The 17,702-nt window shown below is 48.7% G+C and overlaps 1 protein-coding gene across 1 annotated transcript; it reads left to right on the top strand.

Moving 5' to 3' along the window:
* Positions 1 to 908: 908 nt before the first annotated feature.
* On the top strand, positions 909 to 2,350 carry DIRAS3 (DIRAS family GTPase 3). The gene is made up of 2 exons (XM_009278736.1): positions 909 to 972; positions 1,227 to 2,350. The coding sequence occupies exon 2, from the start codon at positions 1,311 to 1,313 to the stop codon at positions 1,905 to 1,907; it is 597 nt and encodes a 198-aa protein (XP_009277011.1). The 5' UTR covers positions 909 to 972; positions 1,227 to 1,310; the 3' UTR covers positions 1,908 to 2,350.
* Positions 2,351 to 17,702: the final 15,352 nt, after the last annotated feature.

The raw sequence follows: 17,702 nt of genomic DNA, 5'->3' as shown, positions 1-17,702 counted from the left end.
TCGGGAAATTTCTCATAAATGCGGAGATGTACAACTTGTGATTGTGAAATACAACTCTTTCTTTTGCCAGTGTGATGGAGCTAAATGAAAGTAGTGGACCTGAGCGGCCATAGCCCAAAAGGTTTGGTGGCTTCTCTGGGGGAGGGCTGCAGGAGTATCTCAGGTTATCCCTGCCGCTTTTAATAGCAGCAGGGGTGGAAAGCTGCCCCTCATTTTAAGTGTTGAAACAAAATCAGTCCTGAATTTGAGCTGGGGAGTGTGCAGGCTGGGTGAAAGCCGGCAAGGCCTGCCAGCGCCTGGGGGTCTGTGGTGCAGGGGGCTGAGGGAGGTGCTGGGGGGCAATGGAGGGTAAGAGACTCGCGTTTATTTGTGCATGGAATTAGAGGGATGGAGCACCAAAACTTGGCTCCAACAGCTTTAACCACCAGATTCAGGTTGCTGCGTTGATTTTTTATTTATTTTTATGGGGCTTTTCAGGGGAAGGTTGGATTTTACGGTGCTTTTGAGGCACAGGGGTAGGCAGGTCCCCTGCCCGAAGCCCGTAGCGGGTGGGAGAGCCCGGAGGGGCAGCCCCGGAGCGGCGTCCCGCCCGGCCGCTTGCGCGGTGCTCTGGCCGGGGAGGCGGCGCAGCCCGCTGCGGTAGCTGCCATCCATCGTCAGGGACGCCGCAGCGCCCGGCGCTCCCAGCCCGGCAGCTCCCGCCGCTTTCGGGGGCCCCGCAGGCAGTGGGTGGATGGATGGAGCGTATAGGAAGAGAGAAAGCCAACGGCTCTGGCACCGCTGCCCGCCCGCAGGTGCCGAGCGGGAGCGGGGGAGCTCCCCGCAGGCCGAGGGGAGGAGGAGGAGGAGGGAGGCGGCGGCGGGGGGAGGCACGGGGGGGGGCCGACACGGGGGACTTGGTGGCACAGCTTCCCCGCTGCTGGTAGGCGATTTTAGTCTCGTTTCGCTGGGCGGTGGAGCTGATGGCTACAGGTGAATTCGTTTTCACTTCTCATAACGTTAAGTGTGCGTGGGATGTATGCTGTTGTGTGGGGGGGTGGTGGGGGGGGGGGGGGGGGGGGATAGTGGTTTATTTCTCTTTAACGCAAGAAAACAGGATGGGAAGGGAGTGACTTATTTAATTGCTTGTCTAAATAACGTATCGTAAAATTACCGAGATGGTGTGAACGATTTCTTTCTCTCCCCCTGCTCCTCTCTTTCCCTTTTGCCCCCTCCCTTCTCCGCAGGCCACCTCTGTAAAGGGGTGTGTAAACTTGAAGAACTCGGGCTTTTTCAGTTAAAATCTTCACTTGTATCGCAGCACAGCAAACATGCCTGAACAAAGCAATGATTACAGGGTGGTTGTGTTTGGAGCAGCAGGGGTTGGCAAAAGCTCCTTGGTCCTTCGTTTTGTAAGGGGAACTTTCAGGGAAACCTATATCCCCACAATCGAAGATACGTACCGGCAGGTAATCAGCTGTGATAAGAGCATCTGCACCCTTCAGATTACAGACACCACAGGAAGCCATCAGTTCCCTGCTATGCAGAGGCTGTCTATATCCAAAGGGCATGCTTTCATCTTGGTGTACTCTGTCACCAGCAGGCAGTCCATGGAAGATCTTCATCCCATCTTTGAACAGATTTGTCAGATTAAAGGGGACATCCAAAAAATCCCAATAATGTTGGTAGGCAACAAAAGTGACGAGACCCAGAGGGAGCTGGATGCCAGCGAGGGGCAAGCGTTAGCCAGCAAGTGGAAGTGCTCCTTTATGGAGACATCAGCCAAAATGAACTACAATGTGCAGGAGCTCTTCCAGGAGCTCTTGAATCTGGAGAAGAGGAGAACTGTCAGTCTCCAGGTGGATGGAAAGAAATCCAAGCAGCAGAAAAAGAAAGATAAACTGCAAGGCAAGTGCTCTGTTATGTGATTGACTTTGGCTGGACTCGCACCACAGCATGTTGTAATTGGAGCATGGACCCCCACAGAAAATACATTTCTGCTGGAGGTTTCAGACGAATCCATGCCTTATTTAGGGCTATTGCTTTTCTCTAAAATCTCCGCTGGATTACTTTATGTGTTGGTTTTAAAGAGGATGGCTTTCTGCATGTTTATTTTTTTTAAATAATAAATGTTCAATGTTAGCAATTATATGTGACTAGAAGTTTTTAATGCAAGAAGTTTACAGAAGAGAAGAAAGTCAGAAACAAACATCTCTATTCCTTGAGTACATGCTAGTTTTTAAGTATTTCCTGCCTATTAGCTTGAAAGAAATCATGGTACCTATAATGTGTATACTTCGAAAATTGTTTTCAGGAATCTATTGACCAGAGCAAATCTTTAACAAAGCTAGGCATTTGCACTGCAAATGAATGTGTATGTGGCTCCAGATGCTTACATTTCTGGCAGATACACTGGCTTGCCTACCAAAGATGCTTTTTTTTTTTTTAATGGTAAAAGTTAAGTTTTCCTGTGTGCTATGCAATTCCTGAGACTTCTGCAGTTCTGTGAGTGATTAAAGCTATACCTGCATATAATCAGGTTGTTTGCTTTTGTCCCCTCTTTACTCTGACTTCTCCTGTTTGCCGAGGTAGGAGGTTGCATGTCCTCTGGCTCCAAATCCAGGGGTGATTCCTGGCGTCCTTAGGCAAGAGCTGCCTCCTTCATGAATGTAATTAGGCTGTTGTAAGTACCAGTTGATGTAGTGGTTGGTTATCCTGGCAATTCGCCTTTCCTTTCTCAACTGTCAGTCTGGTTTTGCATGTGGTGGAAGCTACTTTTGCAATCTTCCTGGAGTCCTCTTAGATATTCCCCCCCCCTGCCTTATTTCACTCAAGTTACCCAGGTTTTAGTTGAGGCTTATGGCGAGTCAGTTCAGGTAACACTGCTTCAGGAAGAAACATCTAAACCTGGAAGCTGCATGTTTAAAGCAAACTCCTCTGATGGAACCTTTTAGCAGACACTTCCCACAAATCAAAGGACTGGAGACATGGGCTTACTCTATCTCTTGTCTCCCCCCCTGCTTTTTTTTTTGGCAGTTGTTAACAAGAGACAAGCATGATAAGCCTCATCTGCAGCGTATGGTTGAGAAAGATTTCAAGAAAATAAGTGCAGGTATTCACTATCAGCCTATGCTGTAGATTTTCTATTTTGTGTATGTATTAGTCCAAGCAGAAGACTGTAAGGACTTCAGTATTGCACTGTAGATTTGACTTTTACACAGCAACATAGTCTTGACGCAAGAGACGTGGGAGAGGGAGTTGCTTCTTTTTATAGCACTTTTCTAGTGAAATCATTTTATTCTTGAAGATGAACAAAATATGGAACAAGAGATGCTGGAAAGTACATACACTTTCTTAGTTTGAAAGTATTAGTGTCTATTAATAACTGCTGGTTTTCTATGTAAGATGCTGGAGAAGGGCCTGTTCTCTCAGCCATTATTTGTTCATGTGTTGCAGACTAATACACAAAGCCATGAGGTTTGTATCCGTGTTAATATCTCGCATATTTGAACAACTCTTACAACCAATGCTGGCTCCTGGTGCTCCATTGTCTCCTATGTCTGTACGTGAGCTGCTTTTCTAGTCTCCTCAGGCTGTTCCTACACAAACATAAGGGCTCAGTTAGCTCTGCGTGTGCCAGGGGAGTTTGCCCCAGTTACAGCTGGAGCCCTCACGCTGTTTGATTCAGCAGAAAAACTTAACTCATTATGATTTCAGAAACCCAAGCAAGTTCTGCATGAGTGTTCGGTGCTGACTGAAATGTTATCCTTACTTGCCAAAATAAAGTGTGGATTTGCCAAGCTGATACAAAGGCTCTACACCTGATTTTTCTTACTGGAGATGATATCCCGCAGGTCTCGCAAGCTTCCTGTGCCGGACTGGTGGTGCTGGCTGGTGTAGTCCTCTGTGCCACTGCTGTGTGTAACCTTCACTTCTGTTGCAGTCAGGGGTGAGTCAGGCTGAAGGGCAGCTGCAGAAGCAGCCATAATGGCTTTGCTTGAAAATAACTCTTGCTTTTTCCTAACTTTGTGCATGGATTTTGATCTCTCTGTTCTTTCATTTCCAAGCAGTTACGCAATGCTTCTCTGTGGGTCGTTTTTAGCATCTGGCAATTATTATTGCAAAGACTATTTCAGTTCCATTCCAGCCTTCAAAACCCCTGTAAGACATTTTATACTTAAGCCTTTTTAAAATGTCATGAGACCTAATAATGTCTCTACAACTCCCACTGCCTTCATTGAGATGCCTGTGCAAAGGCAGGGCAGCGTGTATCTGTGATTATTCACAGCCAAGATGTTCTGTAATGTATCATTATCACTGTGGTGTTTTCCCTGTACGTGGTATGGAGATCACCGAGGACTGGAGTCCGGCAGAGCACAAGGAACAACTAATATGAACAAAACGGGCTCAGTCCCTCCTGCGCCTGGCAGAATTGCTGGCAGATCCCCCAAGCTGCCTTTGGTGGCTACGAGAGGAGGTCCCATGGGACTGCGTGGGCGATGGAGATGCTCGGGTGGAGATGCTTGGGTGCTCCTGGCAATGCAGGATGGTGGTATGGGGGCATCAGCACCCCAAGTCCCAGACTAGCAGCCTAGAGCAGACTGGGAACGAGTGACACCTGGTGTGGCTGCCTTTCATGCTGTGTAAATAATCTATGTGTTGGGTGTTGCTAGGTCAACTGTATTGTAAATTAAAACTATTAATAAATAAATTGTATAATTGTATTTGTTTCCATATAAACTGAACCAGTCTGATTTTTGTGTGTGTGTAATCTATCATTCTTATAAGAAGGGAAATTTATTTTAATTGAACCGATGCCTGTCAAGATGTTGGCTATTAAAAGTTCCATACAAATCTAAATTAAAGGGTAATACCTTCACAAACTTCCAGGGAGCTATGTAGAGAATTACTATAGTTAGTAACAGAGTGAAAAATACCGTATTGCTGGGGGATGCTCGTTAATCGTTATGAAACAGTGGCCACATTCCACTTGTAAATGAATGTTACTTCATAAACCTTGTATTTGCATCTGCTTCCTCATAACCAGGATCTGGTGGGTTTGTGTGTGCTGGGACAGCCGGTGGCATCATTCCTCTTGTGCTCTTATAACTAGTAATCTTGGGCTAACGTTATTCTGGAGTGATGGCATAGCTGTAGAATTATGGCCCTCAGACTAACTGGAGAATAGCTGAAGATCCATCATTTTTAGGGACTGATAGGTAAGTTTTTGCTAAAACCATACTTGAAGTAAAACGTGCCTCTTACAGATGCCATTTGAAGGGTTTATTACACACATCCTTAAGTTCTATTTCTCATGTAGGAGCATTTTGCTGAATTAAAGAAATAATTATTTTTCTTTAAGGATTGAAGTGTTTTGTAGTGTCAGGAGTATACGTTGGAAGTAAATGCTTTCGCCTTTTTTGAACATGTGCAGTTTAAAAATGAACAGATCTGGTTTTTGGTTTTTTTTTTTTAAAAAGAAGCAGAAGATATTCTGATGAAAGACATTCAGGTAAAATCGTTTGTCTGGAGTAAACAAGCAGTTCTGAAGTCTGGTACAGCTCCTGTATTGCATTACAGGCTTTGTCCTTAGCTGCTGTTTGCCAACAGAATGCTTTTTCATGAGGCAGTGACAACATGTTTTTTATGGAGCTATTTATGCATCCCATAAACTGTTCAGCTCGGAGACATGCCTTGACACACTGTTCATCTCTGGTGAGCAGGATGGTAACTCGCTATTTCTCAAGTTGCTTGTTTTTCTCCTTTTTTTTTTTTTTTATTTTATTTTTCTCATTCAATCAAACTTCATTCAATCTCAGGACTCACTGTTTTTCTGAAATTCTTCACGGGTTCAGATGTGGTGAGACAAGGTCATGGAAGATGCTGATACAACTTGTTGAGTTGCTATTACTGCCTCCCTAACGTCTTTCCAGGATCACAAGGTGAACACAGTTGATTGTAGAAATTCTCTGTGCAATGTCTTGAATGAATCATGAGACCTGTCGGTAGCCTGAGTGGCTGGATGAAGGCTGAGACATTTCAGGCAAAGTCACTGTGTTTGCTCACTACCCTCTGTCTCAGGACTTAATGAGGACTGGCAATTCCTAGCTTTGACCAGCTAGGTATGTATTTCCAGCAATAATTTAACCCTGTCTTTCAGTTTCTCCACCATTAGCTGCTTTAAGTTGGAAGCAACATGGAACGAGTGGAGCATTAATACAGGTTTTCCTTAGATCTGTGTTTCAGAATCTCAGGTTTGCTTTAAAGCTTGGCTCAAATTTTGCTCTGAAAAATCAGTTCCTTGCTTTCTACTACTGCAGAGCTCTTAAATAATTTTCAGAAACAGCATTGCGGTTCATTCCCAGGGACTTGTTAAGCAATATTCAGACTAGAAGGTGTCGAATCAGAAGAGGTTTAATGGATAAAGATAATAGCATTGCAGGCCTTCTGTTTCTTTGCTGGAGGGAAAATTATTATGGCACTTTTCATTTTAAAGCTGTTCCAAGGTTTCCTCTCTGTAATCCAGAAATTCAAACATTTCTCAATTAGTAATACTTATTATTTCCATGCAACACTTGTTGACTGGCTTGAGGCAGCTTCCTTCCTGAATCTGGCCAACAAAATTAGTGTCAAGAGAAAACACCAGGGAGGAGAATCATGAACAGCTCTTCTGCGACTTGCAAGAGAAAAATGTGAGCAGTAGCTGGAGTGTCCACCCACACATGTATTTTAAAAACAAGCAGCCAGAATATTGCTATATTCTAATTCCTCTTCCCAGAGCAAAGCAGGCACATGATTAATGTAACAAACAGCTCTGAATAATAAGCAATATTGCTTTATATGCATGGTCTGTAGCTACAAGGTACTCGGCGCACTCTAGAAGAGTAAAAGTGCATCTTAATCATTGTCTGCCATCTTCTACAGTTTCTGTGGCATAAATTAAGTACATCAAAAGCAGCTAAGAGCTAATGAAAATTCTAAAGACCGCTTAAAACTAATTGCAGCATAGCAGCCTCCTAGTTAATGGATATTGCTGCATGCTAGCCTAGCACTGCTACACCCGATTGTTTCCTTTTTCCCCGCTTTTGAACATACATCTAATAATGCAAAAGAACAAGAGGAGGGGACAAAGGAGGGAAAGACCCAAGCACCAGCGCTGCCTTGGCACGGTCGCTTTTCTTCTGCGTGAGGTAGCAATGTCGCACAGTGGCAGAGCTGAGCCTCGCTGGCATGGCTTGGCGTGGCGCAGCAGCAGCAGGCATGGGGTCTGGCTTGGTCTGCTTTGTCCAGTCCAATTTGCTGCTGCTAGTCCTTTCCAGACTTTTAGCAAGTCTGAAAATTAGAGGGGAAAGGAATGGGGCAAAGAGATTGTGTTTTCCTGGCTTAGCACAGAACCAGAGTCTTCCAACCCAACCATCCCTAACTGCTCCTGCAGCCCTCCTGTTGCCCCTCAGTCCTTAGCTGGGTGGAAAAGGTGGGCGTGGGGGGACCACCATGGCCCATCACTTCTTGGCAGCCTGTGCTGAGAACTTGGTCCTTGACTTGAGGAGATGGCAAATGCAGTTGATTTGCTGGAAGGTTCTCTGTGAACCCTCCCGTGAGCTCTGCTGACAAGGATAAATGGTATGGGATTATGGGTCTCTTCCCACTGCAGCAGGAAACTGAGACCTGGAAGCAGTAGCCTGGCATATGGCAGGCATCACTGACAGTGCTTCTAGGGACAGGCAAAGCCCATGTGTCCTGAGCTGTGCCTACACAGACTCAGCTGCAGGAGAAAGCTGGATTTTCTCAAGCTGTTCAGGGTCTATTCTGTACATGTATTTATTTAGCTCTGGTAAACGCAATGTTCTGTATCTGTTGGAGACTGACTCCTATTTAGCTCTGGTGAAAATTAAGCACTTGGGCAAGTCCTGGCAAAGAGTCGGAAGCTGAAACCAACCAAAACTCACTTCTCCTTGTGCACAGTTTTCCCTAGAAGTGCTGAAGTGACTTAGGTGCCCGGTGGCTCTAGGAGGTCTGAGGGAATAAGGCACTGCGCAGCCTGCATAGTTTGCCAGCACAGCACTCGTACCATCCTTAATACACAGAATTAATTCAGCCTGCTCTTCTAGGCTGCTCCTCTGGACCAAATGGCCAGGCAGGTCTGCAGCTTTTCTGTTTGAGCTACTTACTTCTTAAGACGGCAGATGTGGATCTAGACAAATCAACGAATGAAAACTTGATCCTCCAAGAGCAGCTGTAGGCAGAGGTAACCTCACTGATAGTGTAAGTAAATACAATGCTAACTCCAGAGCAAAGTACATGTGTTTCCCAGTTGGAAACTGTCTCCTCCTAGAAGGTATTGGATCTATTTTTAATGACTGCAATGTAAAACATTTTACTGATAATGATATATTATTAACACACCCATGACAAGACCCCTGCATCTCACCAGCTGAGCCCAGGGTGTCTCCTCCAGCTACGGGGAGATGATTTTCATACACCTGTGAATGCTGCCCCAGTGCTAAAACATCTGGGCAGCAAGCACAGAAGTAAAAGCATTGCATCTTGAGTGTTAGCAGGAGTCTTGTTGTTTCACCTCTGCTTTTCAGGAAGAGCACTTCTGAGGTGACAGCTGTTCGTACCCAGAGGTGAGACTAAAATAAAACACGGCAACATCATAATAGCCAAGGCTGAGCAACCTGAGTGTGCAGTGGTGCTCTGGGTTACCCAGGAGAGGCATGGATGTTGGGTTTGCAGTTTGTCAACCAGAAATACACAGAATCCAGCAAACATCAACGTCAACTGCTCAGCAAAGCCTTTGGGTGAGCTTTACCCAGCCCGTGCCTGCTGGGGCTGAGTCTGCAGCAGTGCCGGAGTGGGCTGTAGGTGCCCGCAAGTAGCTCCTGCAACCCCTTTTACATGAGAAAGGAGGGTAGGACATGTTCAGGATATGCAGTGGTGTGACACAGCAGCGTGGCATGATCACATCCTCGACACTAAGAGGCAGCAGAGCCAGATGTGGAGAGCTGGCCAGCAGAAATCAAAATCTTTTTCTCCCAGAGGAGCATCTGACCGGGGTGGGAAGCAGGCAGAGCACCGCACCAAACTCTCCAGCACAGGGAGCAGCAGGGAGATTTCTTTTTATATCTCAGTGAAGCATTTATGCTTTTCAGACTAAAAATATCTAAGGATGGAGATACAAAGACTCTTCTCTCCTATGTTGTCATTTCTCCTTTGTTCCTACATGGTTTTCTCCAGCCCCTGCATCCCATTATGTGCCTCAGGCTGCCCGTGGGCTCTTGGCAGGCGAGGGACAAGCAGCTCACATCCAGGCAGTGAAAATCCCTCCTTGGAGGGAAAAATCTGTCCATCCAGTGAAGTCCCTGGACCAAGATCAAGGTCTCGTCTGAGAAGGTAGTGATGAAAAGGCTTCTTCAGCTGGTGTTGGCTGCCCACGTCCTGCTGCTGTTGAGCAGACAGCTCTTGGCTGCATCATTGCTGTCGCTGCTGCTGCTGGCTCGGAGCATCCCAAGAGGGCAGGGGATGGAGCAGACTCCAGCCAGCAGATAAAACCTACCTCTGCAAAATGCTCAGCCCTATATAGGGCCATATAGGCTTGCTGAAATTAATATGGAGGTGAGGGGGTAACTGAACATGCTCCCTGTGCCTCCGAGGAGCAGCACACCAGAGCTGCAAGACATAGGTCTGTCCCTGTGCAGTCCTGACATTTCATTTCTACAAAGTAAAGCCCACAAAAGGAAAGGGGAAGAAAATTAATAAATAAGGGGGTGTTTGTGCTCAAATTGTTTCAGCTATTTCTGCTGTCAGATGCTTTACCAGCTGGACAAGCTGGAACAGGGAGATTGGCTGATTTCTTGATTATCTGGAAAGATTAGCCAGAATGTGGCTCAAAAATGGAAAATATTTCTATTGACTGTAAGAAATTACTCTTTTCCACAGGCATAGTTCCAGGCATTGATTTGTTAGGTTCTTTTTTAGGTGAAAAAAACAGTCTTTACACACAAGAAAGAGGACACTGAAGTGTGGCTGGTGTTTGTCCATTATGTGAGTCATGCGTAACAGAAGGATATTTGGTGTTTAATATTTTTTGTTGCATTCATTACTGCTCAAAACAGCCTTAGCACGGCCCAGGGTGCTGCCTGGCACAGCCCTTCCCGGGGGTGCCCAGCACAGCCCCCCCCAGCAACAGCTGGGTCAGGGTTGTGGTCCCTGCTGGATTCAGCCTGCGGGACACGGACGGGGTGAGAAGCAGCCAACCCAGAGCCATCTCTGTGGTGTGCCTGCCAGTGCTGTGGGTACTGAAATACACCCTGAAAGGAAAGCAGGTTGTGCAATTTGAATTATATTCAGCTATTCTATCAAATTGTCTGGGGAAATCTAACAGGCCTGCATTTTCTTTACATGCGATGTTGCAGTTGAAGGATTTCAGTTATATGGAGCATGGGAAGGTTACGGCCCTATCAGGCAATTTTTGGCTGTTGCATGTTTTCAGTCTGCAGTATAGTGCCAGTTGCTCTTGTAATACACACGATGTAAAATGGTGTGGTTTTCTTACGGGACAGGGTAATTTATCACACGTGCTCCTTTTGGACAGCCTTTTCCAGGGAAGGCTGGATCCACCTGCCTGGTGATGGGGATTTAAGTGAGATAGTCCTTCATTTGTGAAAGAAATAAATGATGAATAGTAAGGGAAAATAAGCATAGGGAGCGTTCAGACCGTATTGTCAGGGGCTGGCTCCTTGGGACATGGGTGGGCAAGCAGAGGTAGCAAAGCCAGGGGAGCCCAGGCTCTGGCTTCTTCTCCGACGACACTGTAGCTGGCTGGTGCATCTTGCCCCTTTATCCATTTTCTGCTGCCAGAAGGGACTGGGAAACCTTTTTGACCCTCTTCCCTGAGCATCGCAAGTGCTGGTGCCCCCTCCCCTGGCTGGCCTTACCTGGAGATCTCCCCGTGGGTTGAACCCCCTGCCCTTTTCTGTGCTGGAGCTGGCTGGGACAGGTGAACAGCAATATTTCTCTCTTGGACTTTCTCCTTTAGCAGAGTCTATTCAACAAAACAGCCAAAGTATTGATTTTTTTTTTTTGGCTCATTAATTCAGGCTTTGCTCTGCAAATGAAAGAAAGCGCAGTGCCAGGGTGGCTGGGATGGAGCTGGCTGGCGGCAGCATGGGTGTCCCTAGCTCAGCGGGGCACGGGGACAGTCACGGGAGGGAACACGGGCTGTTAACAGGGTCTATCATGGGAGGGAACACTGGCTGTTAACAGGGCAGGGATGGCGATGGGGGAGCAGGGACCACTCTTGGCCGGGGACGATGGCCACAGGCGCAGGCTCTGACCCCTGCACAGAGGAATGATGAGGGATGGCTGCCCTGTAAATTACATAGCACTGTCTCCTGTACCTCTGGTTCTCCTTCCCCGCATGTCTACGCGGAATTTGATTACTCTTCTGCTCTAGAGAAAACGTTTCTTGACTGCAGGCTGTGCACATCTGTCTAGTTTATTTATAAAGTACTTTTCTGTAACTACTACTCTGGACTCCGTGCCCAGTGAGCTAAACCCACAGGATAGCTGGGACCACCTCCTCCCAAAAGACATGACAACCACCTCTGCCCCGCGCTAGCACCTAACCAGGAGCAAGCTCTAGCCTGCTTTCAGCCATTTTCAGGATCATTTTTCCGTGCATTTCTAGTTAATTACAAGCTCAACGGAGCCACCAAGTCAAAATTCCCATTCTGCACAGATCCTGGGGAAAAATCACTGTTTTTTGGGGGGGATATGATACAATTTTGAGGATTTCCTAGAGAGGGGAAAAAGCTAAGAACTGAGCTTTTCTGCTCCGCCTGCTCTTGCCTGGCTCCTGCCTGCCCCATCCTCCCTGCCAGGAGAAGGGGAAAGGTTGGGCCCGGGGGCGAGGCTGCAGCGCCTGCCAGCCCAGCCGGCTTGGACCCCCATGCTGACTTCTTTGGGCATCTTGCAAAAGAAGTGGGCAATTTATGCAGGGTATTGGTGTTTCATTTTTGCTGACTACTGCTAGCGTGTCCAGTACCTTACTCTAAGGTGCAGGTTCAGGAACGCATCTGTGCTCGTGGTAGTGTTGGAGCAAGGCACCTGGCTGATGTTTTTCTGACAAAATAAGTTTTTGTTACAAAATGATGAATGCTTAAAGTCAAAATGCATCATTAAAAGTGTCGGTTTTAGAACAAGCTCCCACTGAATACAGCTTTGGACACGAGCACTGGGGGGGTGCACGGCAGCCCAGCACCACGCTTGCGCTGGGGGCTCAGACTGACCCCACCTCAGCACAAAGGCAAACTGCTTCTTTGCCCTCGGAGAGGCCAGCCCTGCTGCTGGCAGCCTTTAACTTAGGGATGGCTTTTGGTCAAACGGATGGAAAAAAAATCACTTTATTTCTCTTTGTGCATCCCTCCCCCTGGGATGACGCACTTGACCTTCAGGCACCGCTCGTCCCGCGCTGCGAACGTGAGGCTAAAGCTGATTTTCCATGATGCTGTCAGTGGGGCTGCAGGTCCCCTCCTGGACTGCAGCCGTGCCTGCAGCATCTCCGAGCACCCCAGAAGTTATTAGGCACTTGCAAGCACGCACTACTTTTCATTTCAAGGTCTGCTGCCTCTCCATTGCATTAGGTGCTGTGTCTCATTCCCTGGCAGGGAAAAGGTGATATGCTCACCTCTGGAACTGGATTATTCAGGAGAGGCACGCTCATTGCTCTCTGCAATGCTCCTGCCAACAGCAGCTCCACTAATTGCCCTTAAGGAGACATTTATGCAACCACTGCTATTTCTCTTGTTCAGCTGGTTGTGTACCGTATGTTCCACGTACGATCATTTTTCAGCGTACGTGCCCTGAAGCATGGGGAGCACCCTCTGTGGTCGCTGCTGCTCGGCGCCCCTTAGCAACAGGCTCCGGCGGGCAAGTGCCTGCTCCTGGCAGGGTGCTCAGAGCCTTCCCGGGGCACAAAGAACCGCTTCTGGGCAAAAAGGTGGCTGTCCTTTCTAGGATGGCTGTGTGAGAGACAGGCGGTCCCTGGGAACAGGCTTTGCTAGGTGTCGGTGTTTGGGAGCTGGGTGCCGGGCAGGCTCCGGTGCTGCCCCTTTCCCATGGGCATGGGCGAAGCACTGCCTTTCCCGTAGTGCTGGCCCCACTCCTTTAACCCACCCATCCTTGGTTCATATGCACTGGAGGGTCATTAGGGCTGGGAGTGGTTTGGCTATTTTTCTCCAGTGTCAGAGGTTTCCACAATTCGGCTGGGAAAGACCCCACAGACCATTCAGTGAAACCCACCCCACCTCACTGGCAGTGGGTAGGGCAGGATGCTGGTGATGCCTGGCTGGTGATGTGTTAGAGCTGCAGCATCTTCTCAGTTCCCCTTGGAACGGGCTACAGTGCATCCGAGGCAGAAAGGAGCAGCTGTGTCAAACACACAGGAAGAATCTGGCTTTGCTTTAGCATGGCCAAAGTGCATGCTGAGACCAGATATTCTGTCTTCCAGGTTTATGTTATTGCAGTATGGCCTTTGGCTGAACTCTAAACCTTGTTACACATGAAATAATGAGAGTTCAGCAAAGATAAATGATTGTGGTGGACAGGATTACACCCTGAGTACTGCACCGAATCCCACAGGCATGGGCTGCTGCTAATACCTCACATTCGAAACAATGTTCACACAGTTTGCTATGGGTTAAGGGGAACAAGATAAAAGACTCAAATAACAAAAAAGTTTTTGCAATAGCCTAGCATGAAATCATAGAATCATTAAGGTTGGAAAAGACCTCTAAGATCATCGAGTCCAACCGTCAACCCAACACCACCAGGCCCACTAAACCATGTCCCTAAGCGCCTCATCTACACGTCTTTTAAATACTTCCAGGGATGGTGACTCAATCACTTCCCTGGGCAGCCTGTTCCAATATAGGTGTAAGAAATACAGGTGTAAGATGTGTGAAAAGCAAGCTGCAAAACAAACCGTTGCTTTGCTTTCTGTCACCTTCCTCGTGTGTGTCTGTGGTCAGAAGGGCAGGTAAGAACAAGGCTAAGACAGGATGATGGGCTGGGGGTGCCGCACCACTGGCCTGGCTGCAGGGAAGTTTTGCACGGTTTTCCTTGAACCAGTTCTGGTCACTGATCTGTGTCGTGTCCTTGGGAAAGTCATTTCATCTCCCCATATCTCCCCCTGATCCTTCTGGATGGAAAAAAGGTGGAAAGCAGGCAAGCTCTTGAAGCAAAGGCTCTTTAATAGTATGGGTGCTCTGATTTAGGCTTAATACACTCTTCTAATACATGCTAATAATAAACAACATTTTTAATATATATATGTATTTGTGTTTGGAGGAGAAAAGAAAAATTGTGCTTGTATCACTGCAGATCTGAAGAACTCAGTCCTGACTTCAGACAAAGGTGAGACAGCCTTTGTTTTAATGTCTGGGACAGAAAAAAAGGAAGGAAAGCCAAGAGATGTCCTCGTGCTGAGTCATAAAGACTGGTGAAAAGGAACATAAAAGTTTAATAGAGAAAATACAAAGTTCAGACTCGCTTTAAGTTTTACGGTTCTGTTGCTCGGAGTCGAAGCGTCAAGGCTGGTCCCACGCATGGTCACTTGGTGCAACTTGCTCTTTTTCTTGGAAGCGTTTAAGAGTGCAGGCTGCTGCAGAGGCATGTAGCCTGTTGCAGAGATGCAACACTCCTGTATAACCTGGTGTCGCGTCAGCTCCTTTTGCCTCCCCAGAGGAGCAGGGTGGCTGGAGCCCTGCGGCTGGGGCCTCCACCAGCTTCAGCAGCATTCTTCCAACATATGGTCACTGTTTGTTTGGCAGTTGCAAAAATGGTTGTAAATGGTGTTTAAAAATGCCTTTTTTAAGAGGAAGTGTAGAAAAAGAAATCAAGCTCATTAATCACCGAAAGAATGGTTGGAACAACAAATCCTATTGTGGCCGGGAGGGGAGGGCGGCACAGGGGCAGCTGCCACTGGGCAATGCTGCTGCGGGGCAGGTGTGCGAGGGATGGGATGAGGGATGGGGCGAGGGACGGAGCAAAGGAGGGGGCAAGGGACGAAGGAGCCTTTGTGGGATGAGCCATGAAGGCGCAAGCTCAAGCCATGGGGCAGCATGTGCTGGAGGAGAGCCTGCACCAGCATGGGCACAGAGCCGGCACGGGCTGCGGAGACCTCCCCAGGGCCCTGTTTTGCAGACACAGAGCTGAAGCTGAGCACGATGGGGTTTATCAGTGGAGACTGAGGCAGATCCCGTGCTGCCGAACCTTTCTGTGCCATCAAACCCCTCCACCTCAGTCCTCCCACCGGCCCAGCCTGGGCTCTTCTTGCCCAGGCTCAGCCCCAGGGCGTTTATGAGCATCCCCCCATGCTGGAGCCACCTGTGCTAATGCACACACGGGTCCCCCAGTCCAACGCCCCTGCCCAAACCCTGTGCACCGTGTTTATTGCACATGCCAGTATCCCTAGTACACGCTCCAGTGCACCCAATGTGCCCTTCCAGTGTGCCCAGTGCATGCTCCAGTGCACCCAGTTTATTGCACATGCCAGTATCCCTAGTACATGCTCCAGTGCACCCAATGTGCCCAGTGCGTGCTCCAGCGTGCCTAGCATGTGCTCCTGTGCACACAACACACACACAGTGCACCCAGTACAGTGCCCAGCATGGCCCCTGAGGGCTGCATGCAAGCCCTGCATGGCAAACTGCCTGGGGTGAGACGGAGGCCTCCGGCAAAAGCTCCTGCTTGGGTCAGGCAATGGGCCCATGCTGCCACGGCGGGTCGGGGGCTGCTCACCCAGGAAGGCTGCACTGCGAGGCAACAGGTAGGTAATTAACACTGGTTAATTAAGCTCATGACTAGAACTGAATTAGTGGGAAGCTGCTTCTTTAGCCCACGAGAGGGCATTGCTTGCCGGGGCCCGGCTGGCTGGTGGCAAAGCTTGGGGAAAAGTGGCTCTTTTTTTAATTAGCAATTGCACTAGGAATTCGTTCTCTTTTGACAGTTTTCCTAAGGGGTTTTGGGGTTTTTTTTTGCACCAGGGCATAACGCATGATGATGTCCTTCCGTGCATCCAACACTTACTTTATAGTCCTGAAGTGTTACCAGCTATAATGCAGGAGATTAAATAAAGCAATAAAAAGGAGCCAAGCAGGATGGTGATACCACCTCCTCTCCTATAAACCCTGGCTGCGGAGACAGGCTGGCGTTGTCCGTGAGGACCTGGCTGTGCCAAGGAGAGCGATGGCCGGGCTGCATTGGCATCAAACAAAACATGGCCATGGAAAAGAGCAAGGAGGGATTTTCCTGATGCTTTCAGACATGCTGCATGGCAGAGGTGCAGCTCAGGGTGCCACGTGGGGACACAGTCGGTATGAACTTGGTGTTGGCTGGTGCTGAGCACAGCAGCTTCCCCGTCTCTCCCCACGATGGGACCGGCGTTTTCTCCCACCCAGAGGCGTCCCCTTCCTCCTGTCTCCTTTTTCCCCGTCTCGGTGCCCAGTCCCTCGCCCAGAAGGTGAGCGGGTGAGAGCTGGTGGCAGAAGTTGGGTGCTGGCCACAGGCCTACCTTCCCCCCATACTGCCCGTAGCTGCCCCCGGCCTCCCTTCAGAGGGGGAAGCCTGGTATCCAAGCCCAGCATCGCTGCCGATAGCCACGGAGATACGGGAGAAACATCAAACTCCAAATGCTCACATGTCCTCCCGGAGTTTAACAGAAATGAGTCTGGTATAAAAACAAGACTCAGACCAAACTTAATCTGATCTAACAAGCGCTCCTGCGGGCTCCCAGGCAGCAACCTGTATTTAAGTGTTAATCAACGGCCTCCTCTGCCTCTGAAGTTAAATGTATTCCTGAGCAATTTGCAGCATCAAAGCACCGAGCCCCGCAAGCAGAGGCACGTCAGGCCCGTTTGGGCAGCAGACAAGTCTTTGCAGGTGTCAGGCCTGCTCCTCCCCGGGGGCTGGCGCTGCCCCTGCTCTCCTGCAAACCCCATGTGACGCCCAGCTAGTCCCCGGGCACGGGGGCACAGGGATGCTCCAGCCAGTCCAGCGTCCAGGATGCTTGGCCACCGCACCCTGCGGGCCAGGGCTGCTCCGGTCCCCAGGCACACACTGCTCCTGTCGCAATCCCTTTGGAAACAGCGTCGGCGGGTCTGAATCCGGCCTTCGGAGCAGGAGAGACCGGATTTGGTTGCGCAATCTCCCATAGATCTGGAAGAGGTGCTTTGCATATCAGTCGCCTGCACGTCTCTAGGGGGTTTGGTGGATGGTGGGGTTTGCAAATGGGCACCGCAGTTTCTAAAAACTCCCTGTCCCCCATGTTCTGCTCCCTGGGGCTGCACACGCTCGGGCATAGGAATAAAAAATTAGTTAAAAAATTAAAATATCAATAATATCTTTCTTAAAAGTGTTCACGCTTGCTGTACCAGTCCCTGGGTCTCACCAGGGAAGACGCTACAGCTCTCCAGATCAGGAGGCACCCAATATGCTGCTGACGGACTACTGGCTATATAAATTCCCTGATGCAATGTACTATGCTTATGTCATCATGATGTCACACCAGCAAAAATTGCCATTATACCTTAAAAAAAGAGGAAGAATCAAGTTCTAACGTGAAAGCAGGCATCCCATGAGCTGGGAAAGCGGGGGGCCGCGGGGAGGCAGGCACACCGATGCACTACGCTTATGCTAGGGATGCCCGAGCCCCCGCCGGG

The sequence above is a fragment of the Aptenodytes forsteri genome, unplaced genomic scaffold (genome assembly GCF_000699145.1).
Source record: "Aptenodytes forsteri isolate BGI_AS27 unplaced genomic scaffold, ASM69914v1 Scaffold290, whole genome shotgun sequence".
NCBI lineage: Eukaryota > Metazoa > Chordata > Aves > Sphenisciformes > Spheniscidae > Aptenodytes > Aptenodytes forsteri.
Note: the sequence above shows the minus strand (reverse complement) of the source record. Positions and strands in the feature narration are given on the sequence as shown.

What these genes read in the sequence shown, in the direction of transcription:
- DIRAS3 (XM_009278736.1), top strand. Translation starts at nt 1,311, where the DNA reads ATGCCTGAACAAAGCAATGATTACAGGGTGGTTGTGTTTGGAGCAGCA.